The following is a 24,013-nucleotide window of genomic DNA, read 5'->3' as shown; positions in this document are numbered from 1 at the left end:
TGATTATTGTAGCGAGCGTAGTACGCACCCAAGACGCATCATAGTACGTCTTATTTATGTATATTTGTATGTAGCTCCATTTTAGTGGCCTTTTTGTATAACGCACTAAGCTTTAACTTATAAATCTTAACGCATATGGGCATTGATACAGAGTCACTGACCTAAACTTAGAATTCATGGATTAGGATTTTTTTTCTCCGTGTTTTGATACTTAGTTTTGTGATTGATTTATTCTATGCTCACGTTTCTTCTTGACGAGAAAAGAAAAACTGAAAGGCAAAGAATGTGAGTATAACTGGTTGAATCCTAAACTGATAGTATAATGACTATATCCGTTGAACATACTGATTAGTTGGTTGTGGGGCCTGGGGTGTCAAAGTGCTTAGATTGACAGCCCGTGTTCCCGCCCATGAATTACGAGGCAAAATGCATAAACTCGCGTTTCTACACTAAATTCTGTGGGGATACACAGAATTTTATTTTTGTAATATCTTATTAAGGCAGGAACCCCTCTGTGTGACCTTGGTTATCTTCTTCACTGCGTGATGTCATTCACTGGTTTACAGCAGGCTCGATATTTTCTTTTTTGTCATCTTAACAAACCAGTGTTTTATTACAAATCGAAATAAAACAAGCAGCTGAATTAACTTCATTCTCAATATCTCTGAATATTTACGGAAGGCAGAGTGAATTCTTACTCTTCGAAGTATTTAAGGTAATAGGGAAGTCTACTGTGACGACTTTTTAAATCAACAACGTTTTTCATTGAATTATAATAGGTGGAACCTCAGTGCCGTATCGAAATTTTTGAAAAAATAATTTTAACATGGATTTCATTACCCGTCAGAATTGCACGTAATATCTCAAAAAGTCAGAAAAACTGAAACATTTTAGACAACTTAACTGGGTTCACCCTAAGTTTCGTCAAGTTTCAAGAAAATTCGACCCAATATTGGCTAAGAATTAACTCTGAAGTTCAGAATACTAGAGAAAACAGGTAACGACAAAACTCGACCTATCAATTTTTAAATCAACAACGTTTTTCATTGAAATTTAAATAGGAGGTGGAAACTCAGCGCGTAATCGATATCTTAATAAATAATTTTAAAATCGATTTCATTACCCGTCAGAATTGCACGCAATATCTCAAAAAGTTAGAAAAACTAAACCATTTTAGACAACTTAACTTAAGTTTCGTCAAATTTCAAGAAAATTCGAACGAATATTGGCTGAGAATTAACTCTGAAGATCAGAAAACTAGAGGAAACAGGTGACGACAATACTCAATCTATCAATTTTCGTAAAATGTTTTCGGAGTTTCCGGCGTCAGAACTCAAACCTAAACTTCAGAGCATAACTGATTGAAGGGCAGATAACTATATCCAAAGGATAAGTCGCTATCCACGCAAACCTGAGAACAACCGCAAGAACAACACAATTTTCAACGTGTGAATTTCGGAATGTCCGGATTTTTGCATAATAAAAGGTGCCATTGGCAGGTGGATTTTGTGTCTCAAATGAGTTTCCCTTGGCAAAAGTTCATTTCCCTTGATTCAAATTCATTTTCAGAAATAATCACCATTCTAAACAACAACAAAAAAAGGAAGACAGGAAAAAGGGAGGAAATATCTCAAATCACACACATCAATGGAATCCAAATATTCTCGTTGAACTGCAAGGTAAATCTTCCGTCAGACGCCGGTTCCGTCGACTTAGGCTCTTAATCTCCCTTCAGACGCTGTGTCCGTTGACTTAGGCTTTTAATCTCCCTCTTGCAGGCGATGTCTCCGTCGAGTTAGGCTGTTACGCTTACGGCAGACGCTGAGACCGTTTGATGCGATCATCGGAATGACTCCTCCAAGACAACGATGATGACAATGAGTGTAAGGCTTATATGGCTGGCTCAGTATCACTTTTACACTACAATCAGTGCAGGTATTGATAAATGGTTTATGTCAAAATCAACTGCTTGTATAGGGGATACATTTTAATGGGGCAATGGTTTTCAGTACTGCATAGTCTATATAAGGCAAAAAGTGACAGATCGCAATTTTTGCTGGAGTCGACATTAAGGTAATGGAATCCAAACGGCGATTCTTGCAGAATTGCATGTCTTTCACCGCTGTCGTTCACAAATGCATAACATGGAAATAGCGTAACTTAAAAAGGGCTACAGTTGATAGAACCTTAGCCATGAAGTAGAGAGAGAATACAACCGAAGGAAAGTAGGAAACGAAACATTGTGTCCATTAAGAAGGGCTCGAAGTAGTTGATATTAGAATGAAACACGAATTTCCCTCGCTGCATGGTTTTAATTGACTTGGTCCTCCTAATCCAACTCTAGTGAAAGTTGAGTAGTCAGTTTTTGCATTCATCTTTTTATTCATAAAAACGAAAATCTCCGTTTATTTGAAGGAGTTGATTACGGCGAGCCCTCCTCAGAGCCGCCTTTATGTCACTACAGGTTAATCATAACCATTACAATTTCCTCAAATGTGACTGGTGCTTTAGCTGATCTATTTTTCACTTATCATGTACAGTTGTGAACAGACAGTTGGCCGTTATCGGACACCTGTAATGGGAGAGTTGAAGCATACAATTATACTAAGTTCACTCGACTCGATCCACCAATCACAGAATTGATCAAAATAACCATAGCTGGGGAATTTCAAAAATAGAGGAATGTTATTTTAGACATTGTCTCTGCCGGAGATGTTTGTCCTAGGTGTATTTTTTCTCGGAAATTGTAACGGTTATGATTAATTGGTAACAGGACTCCGTGACGTCCAACTCTATCTGTAATCATACTCGTGATTGACAAATCGATTTTGTTAATCACTCGTCTGACTACTCGGTCCTATTACCATTATAATCAAAAAGTCATACGACAAACAAATGGAACTTCTATAGCAAAGAACATTTTCATCTTATGGCATTGAAAGTGCTTCATTTTCTGACGGCGCCAGACTTTCTCTTTCAGGCAACCATCCTGGGGAGACCCCTGCCGGAAGGCGCAAAATTTGATGAGTTTGCTTTACAAAATTGATAAAAAAAGGCATAGAAAGAATGCAAAATAAACAACGGATCTTGGTAAATTGCGAAAACTTCCAAATTTAGGAAAACATTTGCAATTTGAAAGTGTATTTTGTTTTGGCAAGGGGCATGAGAGAAATACAGAACTTTAAAACGCTCGTGTAGATCGACATTTGCTCTCATGAAACCATCTATCTGCTCCGACGTAAAGCAAACGCTTGAAAAAATCAGCTCTGAAATCCTTTACGGTGGCAAATTTACATATTCAACTCAATCGATAAAACCAGATTATCTTGTAACATAATAATGAAAACGTACACTGACGACTTGTTAGTACTTTCAGCTTGTAAGTTAAAAACAAACAAACAAAACAAAACGAAAGTAAATCTAGGAAAGGTACTTTCTACCCTACAAATGGATGTTTATATTCTCTACGACGTTCTCTGTCGAACAATTGAAAAAAAAGGGAACCGGTAAACTGATGACAAGGTCTGAGAACTTGTTGTCATTCTCAGAATACTTTGTAAGATATACCTTATTCATCGAACTCATTTCATTTCTTAGCAGCTGAAGAAGAATGCAGACTACTGCTTTATTTTAAACCAATGAAAGACAAAACTCTCCTCAATCATGTCATGATAAGAATAGATATACCAGGAGAAGATGTCTGCAGCATCCGATGTTTCCATCAACCCAATTGCTTGTCTTATAATGTTGGACCGCTGGAACAAAGCAACCGATACTTGTGTGAGATCAGCGACTCCACTGACGTACGACATCCGGGAGACTTGGTTCAGCGGTTAGGATTTACCTACCAGGGAATAAAGGTCTGTTCATCCGTGATCCACTCCCTAGGGAGTCGACTGAAATGTGTCTTACGTTCAAATCTCTTTTTTGTGCTTTTTACTGGGAAGAGAAATACAAAGTAGGTGTCTTAATGTAGCTAGCCGCCACTAGAGGTGTAAGCACAAGGAGGCCAATAAGGTGAGCTCGTCCACCAGAGCAGTGTTTTTAAATGTAACTTTAGGTGTATTACCTCTACTCAAAACTAAAATGTGCCACTTGAATAGACTCATTGTCAAATCATTACCAAGAGATTTATCATTTTACGACAAACCCCACCAAAAATGATGCATAAATCTGGAATCAATGGACTACCACTCGTTCATTCTACGTAGAACCAGTTTCGTTGATAGGGAACTTAAGCAAACCACGACGGCGGCGGCGGCAACAAGGACACGGAAAACAAAAGATCTAATTGGCAGAACAATAACTCAGCACGTGCGTTTTAAAACTTTGTACATTTCTTAGCCGTCCTATGCAAAACAACAACGTGAAATCACCTCAATTTGCGAAGTCTGCGAACCGAAACCGCGACGGCAAATTATTTTAATTTCCATTTGGAACTCATCGCTTCTTTTATACTTTATGCTGAAGTTGAGGTGTGGCACAGTATGCAGCCATTTTTGAAATTCTAATTAAAGGCAGAAATTCAACTTTTAAACGAAGTCTTCCGTGGCGTTGCCGTCCTGACTGCGTAAGATTTTGCGTTGGACTTAAGTCTATGGCATCTTTTACCAAAAAGACGATCCTTAGAGGATTTGGGTTGTGTCACATTAAAATCTATCTGTCTCCCCCACGAGGCTCTGTAAGATTCTTATGATCCTCCCTCCCCCCCTCATTTTCAGTCAATTTGCTATAGACCACCTATTAGACTCTGCTGGTGACAACGCGACGACTACTTCTCCATCCTTTTCCCCCCTCCCCCCCCCCCCTCCTTACCCCCAGGTAATAGATAATGACAGGTCCGTTAAAAAAGAGTGTTCCGAAGGGTTTTCTGAGAAAATTATTGTCCTTGTATCATCAGAGTCCATGTAACACTGATGTTTGCGGGAAGAATATGACTTGTCAAGCGGGTTACACCAGCAAAGGATACCGTTGTATGAAAAACATCACGTCGACGCCATTAAACTTCAGAAACCTAGTTGCCAAAGAACGTACGTATCTTCTCTCCTTAGGTTATTTCTCTTATGAAAAAACACGACGACAACAACAACACTTTCACTAAAAACACAATATTTGCTAATCGAGACGGATGGAAACTCTCATCGCGATTGTTCGTTTCTTCCAAATCCAGAGTGTCTAAGTTTTATTCCATGAGCGCATAATTATGTCGCGAGATGCTTTGAACTGCTTGACTGTTAATGGTGATCAAATAAATTTGATTTGGAAAAAGCGTAAATCTTCATTATTCACTACCTTCGCGTCATCATCTTATTATTCCGTTTCTTTCTGCTCATCATGACGAGGTTAAATTGTACGGGACGCAGCCTCTGTGGTTTTTTCTCTACTGTACTGATTCGATATTAATTGTTTTTCCTCAGACTTTCATAATTGTTCTGATGCACCCAACATAACGGGAGTTTACAATACATCTCACCATGACTGGGGCCTTTTTCCTGTGTACTGTGATCAGACATATGATGGAGGAGGTATCTCATATTCTGTATGTTCGGTACAAGTTACATAATTAGACGATAAAAGAAAAATTGGTCTCAATCTGTTCCCAGTCTTCGTTCAGTACTAACTTTTCCCTTGATCAGTGCGAGAGCGTAGTCAGTGCCTTGTGGAGACTCCGTCAGTAGCTTTTCGCTCGAGCGTATTCATGGAATTGCTAGATCATCCATTCGTTTCACATGGACGATTGCATTTTTTCCACTGGTGTACGTGACTCCCTTTTCCTCTTTTTCCATCACCTGTTATTTCCATTCGCATTCTAAGCTGTCCAACACTGCTGTTGGATCAGATCAGTGATTCTTTTTTATTTTGTTCCGTAAGCGTTAGGTGATGGGAGATTTTTCGAGATGACTTAATTCTTAAAATCTTTGTCTAATAAGATTTTCACCTCACAGGCTGGACGATGGTATTCAAAGTTGCTAGTGGCCTCTCTCCATTGGACGTTGGTGGAATTTGGTCGTCACCCTCCCTATATCATGAAAATCTCAACGAAACCTTCGACTTAACGTCAGCTTATCCAACTCATTACAAGAATCGTATTGTACTGAACTGGAAAAATTTTAACCCTAAAGAGGTGAGGAAGGTTAATGAGTGAATTACCCCAAACATTTAGTAGTACAAATGCAAATGACGCTTGGTACTGAAAGAGCCTCTGCAATCATTTGGGATTTAAGGCGCATGAAAGACACTACCAATTGAAATCCTTGATAGATATTTGATTCATGTCAAAGCTGCCACAAATTCGTATTTTACCCCGTTGAAAAGTAGTTCACCTTCTCAAATATTCATGTTAATACGGAACTTGTGCCGGGGACAGTTTGGGAATAGCTTAGATCTACCATATAGTCAAGCAAGGCACCAAGGGTGAGCTTTTCGGATTACTAAAATACACTGTAAACATTTCTCGTGTACTTAACCCCAGTGTAATGCTTGCTGTTTAATACTTCCTTTACTTTTTGTTACTTCTTCGTGTAATCTTCTAGTCTACTAAAAGGCTACAATCTTGCTACGAAAGGGCGACATGAGAGGGGCCGTCACCTGGTATCATTCCTTGACAATGAGGGCAAATTTAATACACTTGGTTATAGTTTATTACATCTGGGTAAGAATACTGTTGAGCGCAGTAGCTAATGGAGTAGTCAAAGGCATGCAGGAACTCAAGCCACCAGGAGATCGTTCAGCAGTCAGGGAACTAATGAAAATTGTGGACTTGTGAACTTTTTCAGAATTTGAAAGTAGCAAATGGATTTGAAACGAGTAATTACTTGAGTGTTTAGTATGTTGACTATGATGCGAACTGTCACTAAGGATACAGTAGGAAGATCCTATAACCTGGAAAATCTACTCATGTTTTGTGATATCGTAATATTAAAGTTAACAAAAATTGTTTCTTTACAAAGGGTTAATTTCAGTCGATTTTAACCTCCATGCACCTCAGGTTCGCGTCGTTATATACAAGGAAAGTCAACAAGTCACCTCCCTCAAGTTCAATGCCACTGGTACAGACAACTTGAATTGGTTTTCACATGAAAACCTAATTTACTCGCCATGGATTGATCTCAAGATGTTCTCAACCGTAAATTTTGGCCTTCTGGGTCCCATAGTTTCCAATCGCTTCTTTGAGATAACTGGCCCTTACACTGGTTGTCAAACTGATATCGGTTGGTTGGTAGTTACTAGTCACCCAGTATGTCCTTGGGACAGACGATCACCTCAGCCTAGTATCCAATACAGCAAGCAGGGTGTGGCGTCGCTATGGAAAATTACGGTAATTTTGATATTGAAATATTTTTGACATTGTATTCTGTTGATAGAGTACCAATAACTAACAAAAAAATCTGTTGTTCAGGTATTACTTCACCTCATGCTATTCGAGACACCAGATTTCGTCGCCTGAGCAGTTTTTTTCTTCCTGACGTAGTCAAAGACGTCAAAAAGATGAACGAACATCTTCAAAAAAACGACAGTAGTGATCGTTTCAAAATATCTTAAATGGGGCTTGACCCCTTCCCTTCCCTCCCCTCCCCCCCCCCCCGACCATTCTCTTAAATCATCAAAGGGCCACGGAAAAACGGTCGAGCAAAACACGAAACTCATGATCACGTCTTCTACTAGTTCGCATTTTCTTCCCATTTCCCGAAAATTAGTCTTTACGTATGGAAAGGTCTTGTATGAACAATCCACATTTACTACCTGGTACGTTGTTACTGTACCTGTTTGTTTTGTTTGTTTTTTAGCATTCACCAACGTACAGACGTACATCCCTTTCATTGACTTTTCACATGCGTAATTCTCCCTTCAGAATGAATATTATTCTAACAAGAGAATCCTTAAGCCTTTGAAAAAAAAGCCTCTATTATGATTCCATCTCACAGGAAATGTTGGGATTGCGGACGTCCTCGCCGTGTTTGTTCGCTAACAACAAATCATTTGAAAGGCTCAGCGGAACCTTTTCTGAAATAACGTCCTTATCGTTGTAGAAAATATTCCTGTGTTGGCAATAACTTTGTCTTTGGGGATCATGATCTCTTGATTATATCTATAGTTAAAATATTTAGGTTACAGTTTTTACAGTAGATAGTTTAAACCTAAATGTTACAATTGAAGTTTTCGAAACGTCAGTCATTACTGCCCTCAACAGTTTTGTTCAGGGCTACTCTCACCCGGACGATCACAACATAAGATCACAGGTCGCAGTTTGAGCAAAACGCTTTTGAACTCAAGGAAAGCTTACTCCTTGAAATACGATTTTATGGAACTTTTATTCTTTGAAAATCCGCTGTATCCTTTAAACAGTAAAGAGGATTTATAAGCAATGAATTACAGCCCTTGTTTCAGATTTAATTCAAAACGAATCAGCTGTTAATCAAGTCTATAACTCAAAGCATTAATCTGTCACCAGCTACATTTCTGTTCGGTACGAGCTCTCTAAACGTGACATACCATATCAAATAACCACTCATACAAACCCGAGTTGCTTCTTTACAGTCTTAGTAATTATTTCTTGATTCTTTAAATCTGACGGATAAACGTCCATACGAAATCAGGAGTAAAAATGTACTTAGAAGGAGTTCATGTTATAATTTTGACCGAACTGTTATATTAAGAGGAAGGGTGAAGCCTCGTTATCAGCATATGCATATTCTCTATACTGTTCTCAATGTATTTCCTGTGGTACTTAAAATGAGAATTTATTGAGAGTTTCTTAATTGCATTGATTTCCTTTTTTTCTCATTGCCTTATTGTGATACTCTAAGGAGAAATTAGATGCTTAGGTTGAAAGGTAGGTCGGTCGGTCGGTCAGTTTGAAGGTCTAACAATCAATCAATCAATTAGTTAAGTTTTTTCTTAATTTAATTAGAATACGTTTCTTTGCTTTGTTTATTACTTGACTGGCATCTTTGGTCTTCAACGTAGGTATACAATTATCACCTCAGCAACTCCAACATCAGCTTGAAAAAAGAAGTTAAAATAAACATTGATAAGCAATACGTTGTAAATTATTTATTTAGATCTCAATAAACAAACCATTATCGTAATAACTATCCATTTTTAAAAATGAATAGTCCACAAAAACAAAAAAAATCACAAATCAGATTTAGTTTGCTTTAGCCTTGTTAACATTTGCGAAGTTTTGTTATAGTTGACTCCCACCATCATTGTACAACTTTCTCTTAAGTTTAAACTTGGATCTTGTCCTTGTAATTAACAATTATGATTAATTACCTTAACCCCAGAATAACTGTGTGTAAAAACGTTCTTCAAAAATATCACTTTTTTTTATACGTTGTTTATTGAAGAAGAGGATTTTGTCGAATAATTTCAAGAAAATGTCGATTGGATAATTCGACAAATATATCATAATATCTGGAGAGGGAATTTGCTTCAGGTATTGTTATATCTCCATGGCCATTAATTTTAAAATTGAAAGAATATCTACGAAACCATTGGACAGGGTTTTTCAGGGCACATAATCATCACTAACAAACAAACAAACAGTTACAAGGGTATTACAAGATTTTCAGAGACAATTTCTACCTTGATTATCATTCCATGTGATATTGTGAGTTTTCTTGCTGTATAGTATTCCTGGGACAACACCTTGTCTTCTTTCCCAGCCACAGTCAGGTCCAGTAATCACAAGCCATCCAGAGTCTAGCTCACATCCCCCGTAGCTGGCAGTAATTTCAAAGCTGCGCACCCCATGGTGGCCATCGATGTGAAAGGGAAATATGTTTTTTGCGTTCCTAAGATCAGTCCATGGTGATTGAATAAGATTTTTTTGTGAAAACCAGTCCAAGTGTGTTGTCCCTTTAGCATTGAATATGATAGACACGACTTCAGTTCCATTTGTGTAAAGTGCTACACGAGCCTACAGTGACATAAAAAAATATATATCTTTAACCCTTTCACTCCCAAGATCTTATTAGTGATTCTCCTTACTATCTGCCATACAATTCTTATGATGTTAGTTCAGAGAATTTGGTATTGGATCAACTAATAACCCATAATTGATATTCTTCTCTATTCTCATCACCTACCTGCTTGATATTGTATTGATATTGTAAGGAGAAATTCTGTCTTGGTCACTTGTGGGGTTGAAGGGTTAAATGAATAAAGGAGGTAAAGTTTCTATACAAACTGTGGTGCTGCGTCGATGCGAGAGTATAACAAGGTAATTTGGTAATATCAACCGAGTTGATGATGTGAAGTGGCCACCGTTAAGTTTCAAAGCTGACGTTTCGAGCGTTAGCCCTTCGTCAAAGCGTCCTGACGAAGGAGTAACGCTTGAGACGTCAGCTTTGAAACTCTTAAAAATAACTTCAATTAAGGTTGGTAATTATTGAAATTATTTTTTCTTATCTTTTTATTGATTTTACTTCGTGTTTCTTTTGATGTTTTAATTCCTTAATTTTTCTTTTTTTGTCTGTTGTTGTCCCTACATACGCGCAAGCAGCCAAGATCTGGGATCTGCACCCAACAAATCTGATCATGATTGTTAATTCTCCCTTCTTGCTGCCTCGCCTTTCCTTGTAAATTAATTACGAGAATTTAAGATAAGATAACAATTCCTACCTGATAGATTTGAGTATTCTCATTACCAGTTTGCTGGATAATGTATGGATATTATGGGGAGAAGTTTCATGTTAATCACTTGAAGGGTTAAGGGAGCCTAGCCTAGCCATTCCCACATTTCACAGGTCTCAAGGCAAAAGTAGCCAAATAGTACCCTGTGTTACTTCGATGCTCATTATAAACCGAGAAACGCGTTACCTTTTAGCCAAGAATGCAACGTGTAATTACGCAGAGTGTAACATCTATAACCATTTTAGAAACTTAAAATTTCCGGGCAACAACTTTAGAAGGAAACAAACACTTTCTTCGTGCAAGACTTATAGTTTGGGTTCGAGCCTCGGCCTGGGTCATTTCGCCGGGCTCTTTGTCAAGATACTAAACTCTCGCAGGGTAGCAGAAACCTGTCACGATCACTAGACGAAATTATGGGTTTTAGTTAACCACAACTATAAAATGTTTTCACATGTGCAGGAATTGAGACGATGTTAAAAAGTGTCTTAAGAGGCGGCCCAACACAGATGTAGTTAATTCAGGCTAAAAAACCACAAAAACCTTTAGGCCACGATATTTAACCCTTTTACACCCTAACATCAGTATGCATATTCTTCATACTGTTCACTCTACATTTCCAAAGGTGCTAACAAGGAGAATTTGTTTAAAAATCAAGAGCTGCTTTAGTTGATGATCATTTCTTTTATTCTCATGACCTTAATGTGCTATTGTGGAGTGATTCTCTATGGAGAAATTAGATACTAGTCACTCTCAGGGGTTAAAGGGTTGAAACCGTGAAGGTGTATAACAGCTTTGGTAAAGCACCAAGAAAAACTAAATCAACAGAATACTCGAAATCAAATATCCCCCGATGTTTTAAAAAGGCTTAAAGTTTCCTTTTCTTTACTTTACTTCCTTTTGCAGATTGCTGTTAAGCGGGAAATTGGCGCGCGGCCGGTCATACATCATCTATCTGCGCATACCCCAAACTTGACCAACCGCTGTGTTGAGTTTTCTACACTTAACTCATACCCTATTTAGGAAGATGTAACCCATTAGGTCAGCACAGCGTGTTAAGCGGTATTTACCTCTTTAGGACTGAACATTTGCCAACTTTGTACAATACGGTTTTTGTAGTTTCCTCGGTAGGATGAAGTGGTATCTAGGGCAGCGGTAACATTTTCTGAAAATGTGTCGGATGAATTCCAGAACTCCCCAGCAGAAAATGAAGAATTTATTCCACCAATAACTTTGAATATCATCATCCAACCTTGATTAAAGAACCAAAAAAAGTGGTTTTTAGAAATTATAAGCTTCTTGCAATCCAAATTTTCCAATTTTGAACTATCTTCATGAAACAGCGATTTAAACGCGATTTTTAGTTTATTTTCTAACCGCTCTTGACTCGTGTTAATTTGTTCCAGCTTACCCTTTAGTGGTCTTAAAATTTATGTAAAAGTAAAAACATGAAATTTTTACATTCAGAAACAGTTTCAAACTGAAACAGTCCTAAATACTAAAACCTGCCTACTTCATAACATTCTCTTGTTTTTTTCCGCCTCAATAACTGGATGTTACATTGTGACTATTCTCTTTTGACACTAAAGTTTGCTGCCGAGTGACGCAAAGGACAGAAAGAACAGGATGAAATATATGTCGGGCAATTTTGAATAGGAATAGGAAAAAACCGGGCGCGCAGCAAACAAAGCGATTTAAGGAGTTGAACCATTTGGTGCTTAAAAACCTTGCTGTAAACTTCAGATTTTTGGTGGCGAGACTGTCTCCAATGCGCTGATTTATCTTGTAATGACTGTTTAGGTATCAAAATTGACTATTTGTGAGACAGTGAGAAAGGGACAGAAAATCATCCACCTAGGAACTACAGCATCTTAAATCCGGAGGTTTTCGTGAGCAAGTCGCCTCACTACCTCAAAACAACGACTTCTACGAAAACCACTGAAGTATCTAATTCATGATCAGTGTGACACATACCTCCACCGTCCGTTGTCTGGTCGCAGTAGACAGGGAAAGGCCCTGATCCGTGATTCAAAATGTTGTAAATCCCAGTTTTCTTGGGAGCTTGAGAGCAGTTCTGAAGCTGAACGGCTGGAAATACTACAAAATACAAAAAAGAGGGGAATGAATCTTGGTATAGGATATTTGGTAAATTACCGGGTTTTTTGTTTGTTTGTTTGTTTTTTTATTTTGTACCATCAGATGAACTATGCCCAGAAGTGGGGAAAAATACGTGGATACAATTCTGTAAGGGCTATTTTAACCATAAAATAAACTTAAGGAAAATCTGCAGATACTTTACAGACATGCAGCGCAATGACGAATCTTGCATCAAATGATTTAAACTTACTTTTTTCACAAAATTCTCCAGAGTAACCGTTCTTACAGATGCACTCGAACATCTCCAGTTTGTGTTTGGCGACAACGCAAGCTCCTCCGTTTTGGCATGGATTGGAAGAACAAGGAAACTTTAAAGGAAAAAGAAACATTACTTACAGCAGTTATTTTTTAAGCCATTTAATGTTAAAATGCTGTTTAATGATAGCGAAAGATCCTTACCTTAAAAGACGAATAGTGATGCCAACTCTTGCTTTCTTTGAGTTTGTCGGGGTCGTTAAACTTGTTGGAGGACAGTAACGCACACCACTTTTTTCCTTCGGCGGCAAAGTTCACAGAAACGCAGAGCGGATGGTCAAGACATTTTAAGATGCATTGAAAGTCATCATATGGTGTAATTATGTCAATTCGGGGTACATTTAGATAATGGAACTTGTCCACTGAAAACAGATTCTGTCTTGAATTCTGCCCATACTCGGAATCGAAATTAGTACGAGTATCTGTCGGGTGAAGATAATTCTTATAAGTTAGGATATTCTTAACTGTAATTATTTGGGGGAGAAAAGTACTGATTCCTGCAAACTAGAAACTTTGAATGGGAGTAACTGACGTTTTTGGATAGATTCTTTCCTTTTACCCGAGAAACTGCTGAAATTAGTATTGTTTCTATCAATAACGAAAGTTTACCATGTTTGCCATTATATTACGTGTTCACGTTACCATGGGAAATCCAGTTTCTCTCTTTGCTTTAAAGGTTACCCCTCATTTTGGCGAGTGCCTTCAGAAAAATAAGTTACACGCGATTTTCACATGAAACCAAAATAAACTAAATAACAATGAATAGGTTATGCAATGCAGAATTCGATTAAATTGTAGGCTATTCGACTTTGCTTCCTTTAAGGCGAATGAAGCCGGTTGACAGAAAAATGATCAAGCGCTATTCTAGCGGATTAATCACAGATTAATTGTGTGGAATGGTGCTCAGGTATTAAACAAAGACATTTGGAGGCCAAATTTTGCGAAATATTTCTCGTTTATTCTAAAGGAAATCAGTTTTTCTTTATACTTTGAACTCCTTTACAGCATCATTAGTCTTTTAAGGATGCTAAAAAATTGCCTCTTGATTGCAATCGAGGCAGATGTGATGTTTAGACCAAAGAAGTCATACGTTGTGTTGAAAACCGCTTCTGAATTTACGTGGTGAAAAAAAATATGTCAAAGTTAGTGAAAGTTTATAATGCCCAAAAAATTAGATTCCGTTAGTGATTAATCCAAAAATATAAATATCGTGGAGGCTTAACTTGTTATAATAAAGATGTTTTGTTTCGTTGATAGTAAATATCATTATAAGATGAAAACAGGATAATGTAAATTCTTTTTTTTTTTTTTTTTTTTTTTTTTTTTTAAAACCGTTGACTTGCTGAGTGCTTTTTCGCGTATGTAAAAATTATCTGTTGAGGAAATGTTTGACTCGGTTTAGTCTAAATAGCCGCAGGTAACCAACGGTTTTGTTTAAGTTTTTCTTTTCACCTTATTTCGGAATGATGATGTTCAATAACATGTTTATGTCAGGAGAGGAACTGCTTGCATTTTCTCCTAAAAATATTACTTAGTTACGAGACATCCATCTACAGAATTGAATGTTAATTACAAAATTGTTAACATGTTCTTTTAGGCTTAAGTGAGGTAGATGCGATGTTTAGAGTAACGAAGTCATACGCTCTGTTGAAACACGCTTCTGATTTTACGTGGTGAAAAAAAAAATATGTCCAAGTTAATAAAAGTTTATGACGCCCTAAAAATTAGATTCCGTTAGATATTAATCTAAAAAGGTGAGAAACGAAGAGGCTTCACTTGCTATAATAAAGATGTTCTGTTTTGATGGTGGTAAATAACATTACATGACAATAAGATAATGATAAGTTTTTTTTGCAACAGGTGACTCGGTAATTGCTTTTTCGTTTACGTAAACAGTATTTCCTTTGGGAATTTTTGACTCGGTTTAGTTTAAATAGCCGCAGGTAACAAACGGTTCTGTTTAAAGTTGGAAAATAAGTATCCGGTGTTACTCACTGGCGGGAATTACCTGAATTTGTACCCAAAATCGGCTCGTAAAGTTTTCCTTTTCACCCTATTTCAGTATGATGATGTTCAATAACATGTTCATGTCAGGAGAGGAACTACTTGCATTTTCTCATAAATACCTCACTTAGGTTACGGAGACATCCACCAACGAGATTGAATGTTAATTAAGAAACTGTTAACTTGTCCTTTTAGGCCTATATTAATTTTTTTTACAAGGCTTTCCCACGTTGCTGAGCCTTCAAGTACTGCAAAGTGGAATAATTGCCACCTCGGTAAATTCCTTCATTTGTGAGATTTGAAATTTTGCTTGTAGTACTCCTCGTAAAACTATTCTGGGTGAATGGCAGATAAAAGTTCATCATGTTTTTTTTTTAAGTGCTTCCTAAGTGCTTTTTCGTGTATGTAAACATTAATTTTTGGGGGAATTTTTATCTCGTTTTATTTTAATAGCCGCAGGCAACTAACGGTTCTATTTGAGGCTGGAAAAAGCGTTCCCAGATGTTACTCACCGGTGGGAATCATCTGAATTTGTACCCAAAACTGAATTGGCTCGAAATTTTTTTCTTTTCACCCTATTTCAGAATGATGATGTTCAATAACATGTCTATGTCAGGATAGGAGCTGCTTGCATTTTCTCATAAATATTTTACTTAGGTTACGACACATCCATCTACGAAATTGAGTGTTAATTAGGAAGCTGTCAACATGTCCGTTTAGGCTTATCTTATTTGTTTTTACAAGGCTTACCAACGGTGCTTAGCTTTTAAGTTCCGCAAAGCGGAATAATTGTCCCTTTGGTAAATTCCTTCATTTGCAAGAGATGAAATTTTGCTTGAAGTACGCCTCATAAAAATAATCTGGGTGAATGGCAGATAAGAGTTCGTCATGTTTTTTTAATGAGCAAATGAGGTAGCACACTTGGGCTCTCAACTTCTCTAAAATTATTAAAATATACTATCCTCCAATTATAAAAGATAAAACAGAAATGTCTGGATGTGCTCTTCGGTAATTTTTTGCGATTTCTTACGGTGCGATTTTATCGCATCGCACTTTAATTTTTCCCATCTTCAACAGTTCACGAAACACATACAGCTGGTTATTTAAACAAAGTTTATCCTTTGTTTAACAAAAGCGAGTTCTAAGCCATCTTCTATTTGGCCGAACCTTTCATCTGAACTTTTATTTTTGTGAACAGTGTCAGAGGGCCGAAAGCGAATAGTGGAAGGACATTCATTCAATTAAATCAACCCCCCTATAGAGAATCCTCGAAATCCAATGATTAGGTAAAACCGTGGTTTCGGTTAGTTTGGCATCGTGCAAATAACCGGCCCATTATGTCAAAGAACAAACAGCAGTAAATGCTAACGTGCCATTTCCATCAGAAAATTGAAAAGCCGCCATCTGTATCTTGCAGGAAATATTGAAAACACGATAACAATGAAACCGTTGCTTTATTTTCTGTCAATTGTGCCTCTTTTTTTACGGTAGTAGTGAAATATTCGATTTCTCAGTTTTCATTTGTCAAAGAACATACGTGAATAACCAACCTTGTGACCAGGCAATCTTGGGTATCATTGAACACAACTCCAGTAACAGAAAACAGATCCAAGTGAAAGGCATGGCACAAAGTCATTCAGACATGGAGTACAAACTGAATTTTTCCCACCTGTACTAAGCGTGATATTAGCTTCATTTAACTTCTTGTTTACTTTTCAACCTATAGCTGTCTAGAGTTCTGTATATGTGCCTTTTATGGTATAATTTTATTGAACAAGAAGTCTATGCAAGGAATAAATATGAGGAAAATTCAAATATTAATTTTACAGAATGCCAAAGCGTAAACTCCGTTTCCATGGCCAGTTTCGCTAAATAAAGGCTGCAAGGATGAAAGGCCACTAATTTTCAAGGTTATTTCACTTACTAACTTTACACCTATCCACCGCTATCGAACTTATACAAAGTTGTTTAAAATTCCCATCTTATTTAAAAACTAACACAACAACTATAACACTGTGTTAATTAACAAATTGACAAGAATATTAATTATTTGCGTTACGAAGCTAAGCAGATATTTTATTCCTGCACGTTCTGAATGGTAATGTGTGTTTATCAGTGAGTGTTTCGATATGTCTAAAGTTATGTGTTAACTAATTTGAATCACGGTATATAAGTGTTGAGTAATAAGAACTAAGAGTTAGTCCGTCGGGTCTGTGAACACATCTGGAAGGGCAACTAGCAGCAACTTGATTATTAGTTTCAAGTTCTCGATAAGATGCATTAAACCTCGAACGCCATGAAAAATAGTTCCTTAGAGAGAGCGAAACGCGCGTCAAAAGAAGGTATTGCATTAGTATCGAAAAGAATAAAAGCCATTAAGCTATTTAATAAAAGCGAGTTTCGTTGGCAAGTTACGGTCAACGAATATCTCTCTGACAAGCTCGCGTCAAATTCTGATGACGAAAAGAAAATGTCTCGAGCAGAGAGAATACGGCGGATAAAGATAAGCGTCGTTGGCAGTAACATGCCACTTCTTCAAAACCAACGAGTTACAGTCAAGCACCTTGGTATGATTTTGCAGTCATTTTGCGTATAACGTTAAGGCAGAAGTTTTACTTCTCAACATTTCATTCAGATTATTCATTGGCTGGCATCCTCGGTCTTCAACGTACATACACAACCATGACCTCAGCGCCCCCGACGTCGGCTTGAGAAAAGAATATAACAAAAAAAACTAGCGATAAATAATACATAGTAAACTATTTATTGAGATCTCATTAAATAGATTGTTAACATAATACATAATCCATAATTAGAGGTAGATGGAGAAAAGAAAACAAATAAAAAGTTAGCAAAAGTGACCTTTTCCGAGTGAAACCGGATTTAGAGCACCGGCCTTTTAATCATCGGAGAGGTTAAATTTCAGATGACTCGTACAGTTATTACACTTCTCCTCTCAATTTCCTACCGGAATTTTGCCCAATAATTAACAATTGCAATTAAATTCTGACACTCGGATTAAATAAAGAGGGGGAGATGGGAGCGCTGAAGCGTCTTAAAAATATCACTATTACACCATATTTAAGAAAGGTCGACATGGCAATCTGGCGAGTACTCTCCATTTGACACAGCGAGACCCTCCTTCCCCCCCACTCCATCCCGCTTCAAAAATCCTGGTCACGCCCTTGAAGAAGAAAAGGAGATTGCCGAGTTATCCAAGGAGGAGTCGACTAGAACAGTTACGACTATCTCAGCAAACCATTATATCTGCTTTAATAAAAAAAAGAAATAAAAGATGAATGACAACGAAACCATTCCATTAGGTCTGTTTAGGAAATATCTCGTTATTTCCCTGATTTGATAACAAAAACAAACAAACAAACAAACAAACAAAAACAGTAATAAAGGTGTTCCAAGATTTCATACATCAATTGTCACCATAGCAGAAGTATTTCAAGAATTTTAAAATCAATTTCTACCTTGGACATTATTCCATGTGATTCTGTGAGTTTTCTTGCTGTATAGAATTGCCGGCACAGGGTGAAATCTCTCCCAAGCACAGACGGCTCCCCCGATCATAAACCACCCAACATCATTAGGGCATCCTACGTACTTAGCTGTAATTTCAAAGTTTCGTGCACCGTGATGTCCATTGATTCTAAAGGGATATATGTTTGTCGCACTCTTAAGATCTGTCCATGGTGATTGTAGTAGATTATTTTGTGTAAACCAGTCCACGTTAGTTCTTCCTCTGGCATTGAACTTCATAGACATAACTTCTGCCCCATTCGTATAAAGCACTACACGAGCCTAAAGTCATACAAGAAAATTATCTGTTGTTTACATATCAAATACATGAGCATGGGATAAGATAAGAATCGTTACATCAGGGAATTTAAAGAATTGTTGATCAATTCTTATTGTGTTTTTACAAACTTCTTTTCAGTACCACATGCCATGGCTCTATGTAAACTCGAGAAGGCAAAGTTTTGAGCCCGAAGTTATTGTATCAGCTTGGTTCTAGTATCACTTTGTCTTTGGCAATGCAACCCTTGTTTTTCAATCGTCCTCGAAGCATTAAAAGCTCCCTCACACCCTGAGTACTTTTTAACGTAATTTCGGATTGAGCAATTTTATTTCAGATCAGAATTTTCTTTGAATATTTTATATCATTGTGGTTTGCATATTTTGTTGGGGTTTGACCTTGCGACCGGTCGTTGTTTCTCTTGCGAGAATTTCACAATTTTAAAACATAACTCCTTTTCTAAGAACTATTCTCCTACAAGGATAAAACATAAGCACTTTCCTTATACCTATTCCCAAGACGATACACTCTTAAGGTTTGGGAAGTAAGGTAAACAAAACAACGTAACAAATAGGGATCTCATTGCATGGCCAGTGATATTACTCTCTGAAACAAATTGTTTTGGTTTATATTCTTTTATACCATTTATATTCTATTTTATTCTATTCCTTAATTCCTTTCAAAATAGGCAAGAGCAGTTGAGAAAAGTACCTGCTTGGTTTGTCTTTAGGAACATGATGAACATCATTTGGAAAAGTGTTTCGTAACAAACAATTTGAAGACAAGTTTCCATTAGGTGGAAACCTCAGGTTAATGAGAAAAAAAATTGTTGTGATCTAACTGCCAGTGATTTATTTTTACAGGCCATTTCTATGGAAATACATTGACATTACATAAGAAATTTGTAAAATAAGGTGCACTTAGCCTAACCCTCTGTGGTGTAGATATTTTCCGGGCTTACCTCTTGAGGGTTAAAAATTTGCCAACTTTGAACGATACGGTTTTTGTAGTTTCCCTGGTAGGTTGAAGTGGTATCTAAGGCAGCGATAACATTTTCTGATAATGTGTCGAATGAACTCCATAACGTGTCAGCAGTCGGAGAGGAAGAATTTCCTCCAATGTATTTGAATATCATCGTCCAACCTTAAAATAGAAAAAAATTGTCCAGGTTAGTGAAAATTGCTTGTTCCTTTGGAAAACTCTAGAAATAGTTTTTATAATTGACTGAATGGACATGACCTATGTCCACGGACCTTCCAAGCCAAGCGAGTTAGCCACTTCTAAATATATTTTTTGGGGAAAAAAGGGGGTTAGTTTGGAGAGAAATTGTGGTGCTACGTCGGTGGGAGAGTATAACAGGGTAATCTAATGTTGTCAACTTAGTTGAAAACGTAAATTGGCCAACTTAAAGAGTTTAAAGGCTGACGTTTCGAGCGTTAGTCCTTAGTCAGAGCGATACTGATGACCCTTACTCGAGGGTCTCAATGTGTTGATTGGTTTTACGTCTAATGGTTAAGCTTTGGCCTATTTACGGTTAACGGTTTAAATTTGCCAATTTTATACGCCTAACGGCTGAATTTTTGACCGTTTTACTCCTAACGGTTAACCCATCGAGATCCTGCTTTTTAGTTTGACGTACCACCTCCATCACTTGTCTGGTCGCAGTACACTGGGAATGAGTCTGATCCATGGTTGGAAATTTCGTAGACTCCTGTTTTCTTTGGGGTTTGGGAACAGTTCTGAGGCAGAATGACTGGAAAAATAAAAGTAGAAAAGATTCCTATATGAGTCCTTGCACACGATGCAGAGATCTATAGGTCTCTCTGCTGTACTAGACTGTCCTGGCATTCTCATTTTACAAGTCGGAAACGAAATGAGTGGCTTTTTTGGCAGTCTAGATGAAAATGTATTTTCATCAAATTCAAATACTTTTTGTGTAAAGCTTTTATATATGATTTCGATAAGTTGGCACGAGTGACTCCCTCACTACAAGTCGTATCATAATAACTCTTGTTCTCTAAATCGCAATGAGTCGGTTCGGGATAACCAAAAACATACTAAATTGTGTCCGGATTGGCCATCGAAAACCTAAGTAAAAAGGAGGTTTTTCGTTATACACAACTAACATATTTAAACATAAAGTCAGTCACTTTGGAGAATTTCGGAAATTTACTTAGGCAGAAAAACAAGAATACCAAGCATAAAAAAGCAGGAATAAGTGCATTACTTGATGAAAAAGCTACAAAATACCTTGGTTACAATTCTCTCCCCTGAGTCCTTGTGCACAGACACAACGGTATCCTTTTGAAGTAAACCCAGCTTGACAAGTAGAATTTTTCTGACATGAGCTGCTTCCACAAGGATTCTGCAATTAAAAAAATAGAAAGGACACAGTGCCTTTCGTTTGTTATATGCTAAGAGCACGTGTGCTTCTTGAGGGATTACTATCATTATTACTGCACTTACTGCAGTTATTTTTAAGTCATTTAAGTTGAAAAGCTTTTTTAATGACAAAAAAAGATTCTTACCTGAAAAGACGAATAGTGATGCGAACTCTTGCTTTCTATGAGTTTGTCGGGGTCGTTAAACTTGTTGGAGGACAGTAACGCACACCACTTTTTTCCTTCGGCGGCAAAGTTCAGAGAAACGCAAAGAGGATGATCGAGACATTTCAAGATACATTCAAAGTAGTCATATGTGTAATTAAGTCAATTCGGGGTACATTTAGATAATGGAACTTGTCTACTGAAAGTAGATTCTGTCTTGAATTCTGTCCGTACTCGGAATCCAAATTAGTATGAGTTTCTGTGGGTTGAAGACAATTATTAGAAGAAACGTACTGATTCTTGCAAACTAGAGACTTTGAATGGGAGTAACTGACGTTTTTGGATAGATTCTTTCCTTTTACCCGAGGAAGTGATGAAATTAGTGTTGTTGTTTCTTTTCATATTACGTGTTCACGTTACTGTGGGAGATCCAGTTTCTGTCTTTGCCTTAAAGGTTACTTCTCGAGTGCCCTCAGAAAAAAAAAATTTACACGGTATGTTTCTCATGAAACCAAAATAAAGTAAATAACAATAAATAGATTATTAAATGCAGAACACGATAAAACTATTAGCTATTCGACTTTGCCTCCTTGAAGGCAAATGAAGCCGGTCAACAGGAAAATCACCGAGCGCCATTCCAGTGAATAAACTACCGATCAATTCGCTGGAATGTCGGTAAGGTATTGAATTAAGGCCAAATGTTGCGAAATGTTTTCCTTTCTGATTACAGCTGAGGCAGATGTCACGTTTTGACTAAACATCTCATACGCTGTGTTAAAAAACGCGTTTTTTTTCTCGTGGTGAAAAAAAAATATGTCAAAGTTTATGAAAGTTTATGATGCCCTAAAAATTAGAGTCCGCAAGAGATTAATCCAAAAAGATAAAAATCGGGGAGGCTTAACTTGCAATAAGAAAGATGTTCTGTTCATCGGTGGTAAATATCATTAGAAGATGAAAACAGGAAAACGTAAATATATATGTATATGTGTAATAGCCGTAGGTAACTAACGGTTCTGTTTGAAGTTGGAAAACGCATATACAGATGTTACACACCGGCGGGAATTACCTGAACTGGTACCCAAAATTGGCTTGAAAAGCTTTTTTTTTACACCCTTTATCGGAAAGATGATGTTAAATAACATGTTTATGTCAGGAGAGGAACTGCTTGCATTTACTCATAAATACTTTAGGCTACGAGACATCCATCTGCGGAATTGAATGGTAATTTGCATTGAAAATTGTTAACATGTCCGTTTAAGCTTATCTTATTTGTTTTCAAGGCTTTTAAATTCCACAAAAAGCGAAATAATTTCCAATTTGATAAATTCCTTTATTTGTGAGAGTCGAAATTTTGTTTGTAGTACGCCTCCTCAAACTATTCGAGGTGAAAGGCAGAGAAAAGTCCGTCATGTTTTTTTAATGAGCAAATGAGTTAGTTCACTAAGGACCCACAACTTCTCTAAACTTATTAAAATATACCATCCTCCAACTGTAAAAGGTGCTATTTCCATCAGGAAATTGAAAAGCCGCCATCTGTAGCTTGCAGCAAACATTGGAAAAACATTAACGATGACACCGTTGGTTTATTTTCTGTCAATCGCGCCTTTTTTTTTTTTTGAAAGAATCGATTTCTCAGTTTTCATTTCGTCAAAGAACATGCTTGAATAACCAACCTTGTGACCAAGCAATCTCGGGTATTGTTGAACACAGCTCCAGTAACAGAAAGCAGATCCAAGTGAAATACATGGCACAAAGTCATACAGACGTGGCGTTGTACAAACTGAATGTTTCCCAGCTGTAAAACGCATGAGATTAGCGTCAATTAACTTCCTGTTTACTTTTCAACCAATAGCTGTCGAGAGTTCTGTCTATTTACCTTTTACGGTACAATTTCGTTGCACAAGAAGTCTATGCAAGGTATTAATTAAATATGAGGAAAATTTTAAATGTATTTTTAACAGAATAGCAAAGCGTTTAAACTCCGTTTCCATGGCCAGTTTTGCTTAATAGAGGCTGCAAGGATGAAAGGCCGTCAATTGTTACTGTTATTTCTCCCGCTAACTTCACACGTCACCACCGTCATCGAACTTATACAAAGTTGTTTGAAATTAGTAGTACGCCTCGTCAAATTATTCTGGGTGAACGGCAGACAAAAGTTTGTCATGATTTTTTAATGAGCAAATGAGTTTATACACTAAGGGCCCCCAACTCCTCTAAACTTGTTAAAATATACAATCACCCAACTGTAAAAGATTAAACAGAATAAATATTTTTAAGACGAATACCAAAGCGTTTAAACTCCGTTTCCATGGCCAGTTTTGCTCAATAGAGGCGACAGGGATGAAATGCCGTAAATTGTTAAGGTTATTTCTCTTGCCGACTTATTTTTTTTACAGATTACTTAAGCGTTTAAACTCCGTTTCCATGGCCAGTTTTGCTCAATAGAGGAATTCAAATTTATTTTTAAGGAATTTTTATTTGAAGTTTTATGAAATTCCCATCTTATTTAAAAACATAACACAACAACTATAACACTGTGTAAGTGAACAAATTGATAAGAATATTAAAATATCTGCGTTAAGAAGCTGAGAAGATATTTTTTCCTGCACGT

The 24,013-nt window shown here is 37.1% G+C and overlaps 3 protein-coding genes across 3 annotated transcripts; 1 reads left to right on the top strand and 2 right to left on the bottom strand.

Moving 5' to 3' along the window:
* Positions 1-1,537: 1,537 nt before the first annotated feature.
* LOC131775392 (uncharacterized) lies at positions 1,538-7,892 on the top strand. Its single transcript, XM_066172465.1, has 8 exons — positions 1,538-1,679; positions 1,779-1,935; positions 3,598-3,860; positions 4,901-5,030; positions 5,418-5,525; positions 5,946-6,124; positions 6,989-7,318; positions 7,788-7,892. Exons 2-8 carry the CDS (start codon positions 1,869-1,871, stop codon positions 7,890-7,892), a joined length of 1,182 nt encoding a protein of 393 aa, XP_066028562.1. The 5' UTR covers positions 1,538-1,679; positions 1,779-1,868.
* An 860-nt stretch (positions 7,893-8,752) lies between these two features.
* LOC131775391 (uncharacterized) lies at positions 8,753-16,742 on the bottom strand. The gene is made up of 7 exons (XM_059091491.2): positions 16,602-16,742; positions 13,192-13,469; positions 12,983-13,100; positions 12,610-12,732; positions 11,706-11,887; positions 9,589-9,922; positions 8,753-9,002 (listed from the first exon to the last, which is right to left on the bottom strand). Exons 1-7 carry the CDS (start codon positions 16,672-16,674, stop codon positions 8,959-8,961), a joined length of 1,152 nt encoding a protein of 383 aa, XP_058947474.2. The 5' UTR covers positions 16,675-16,742; the 3' UTR covers positions 8,753-8,958.
* A 796-nt stretch (positions 16,743-17,538) lies between these two features.
* LOC131775362 (uncharacterized) lies at positions 17,539-23,154 on the bottom strand. The gene is made up of 7 exons (XM_059091467.2): positions 23,076-23,154; positions 21,385-21,479; positions 21,107-21,221; positions 20,496-20,609; positions 19,818-19,999; positions 18,531-18,861; positions 17,539-17,758 (listed from the first exon to the last, which is right to left on the bottom strand). The coding sequence occupies exons 1-7, from the start codon at positions 23,146-23,148 to the stop codon at positions 17,715-17,717; spliced, it is 954 nt and encodes a 317-aa protein (XP_058947450.2). The 5' UTR covers positions 23,149-23,154; the 3' UTR covers positions 17,539-17,714.
* Between the last annotated feature and the right edge of the window lie 859 nt (positions 23,155-24,013).

Source organism: Pocillopora verrucosa, chromosome 9 (assembly GCF_036669915.1).
Source record: "Pocillopora verrucosa isolate sample1 chromosome 9, ASM3666991v2, whole genome shotgun sequence".
NCBI classification, from domain to species: domain Eukaryota; kingdom Metazoa; phylum Cnidaria; class Anthozoa; order Scleractinia; family Pocilloporidae; genus Pocillopora; species Pocillopora verrucosa.
This window is presented reverse-complemented; position numbering and strand designations above follow the sequence as displayed.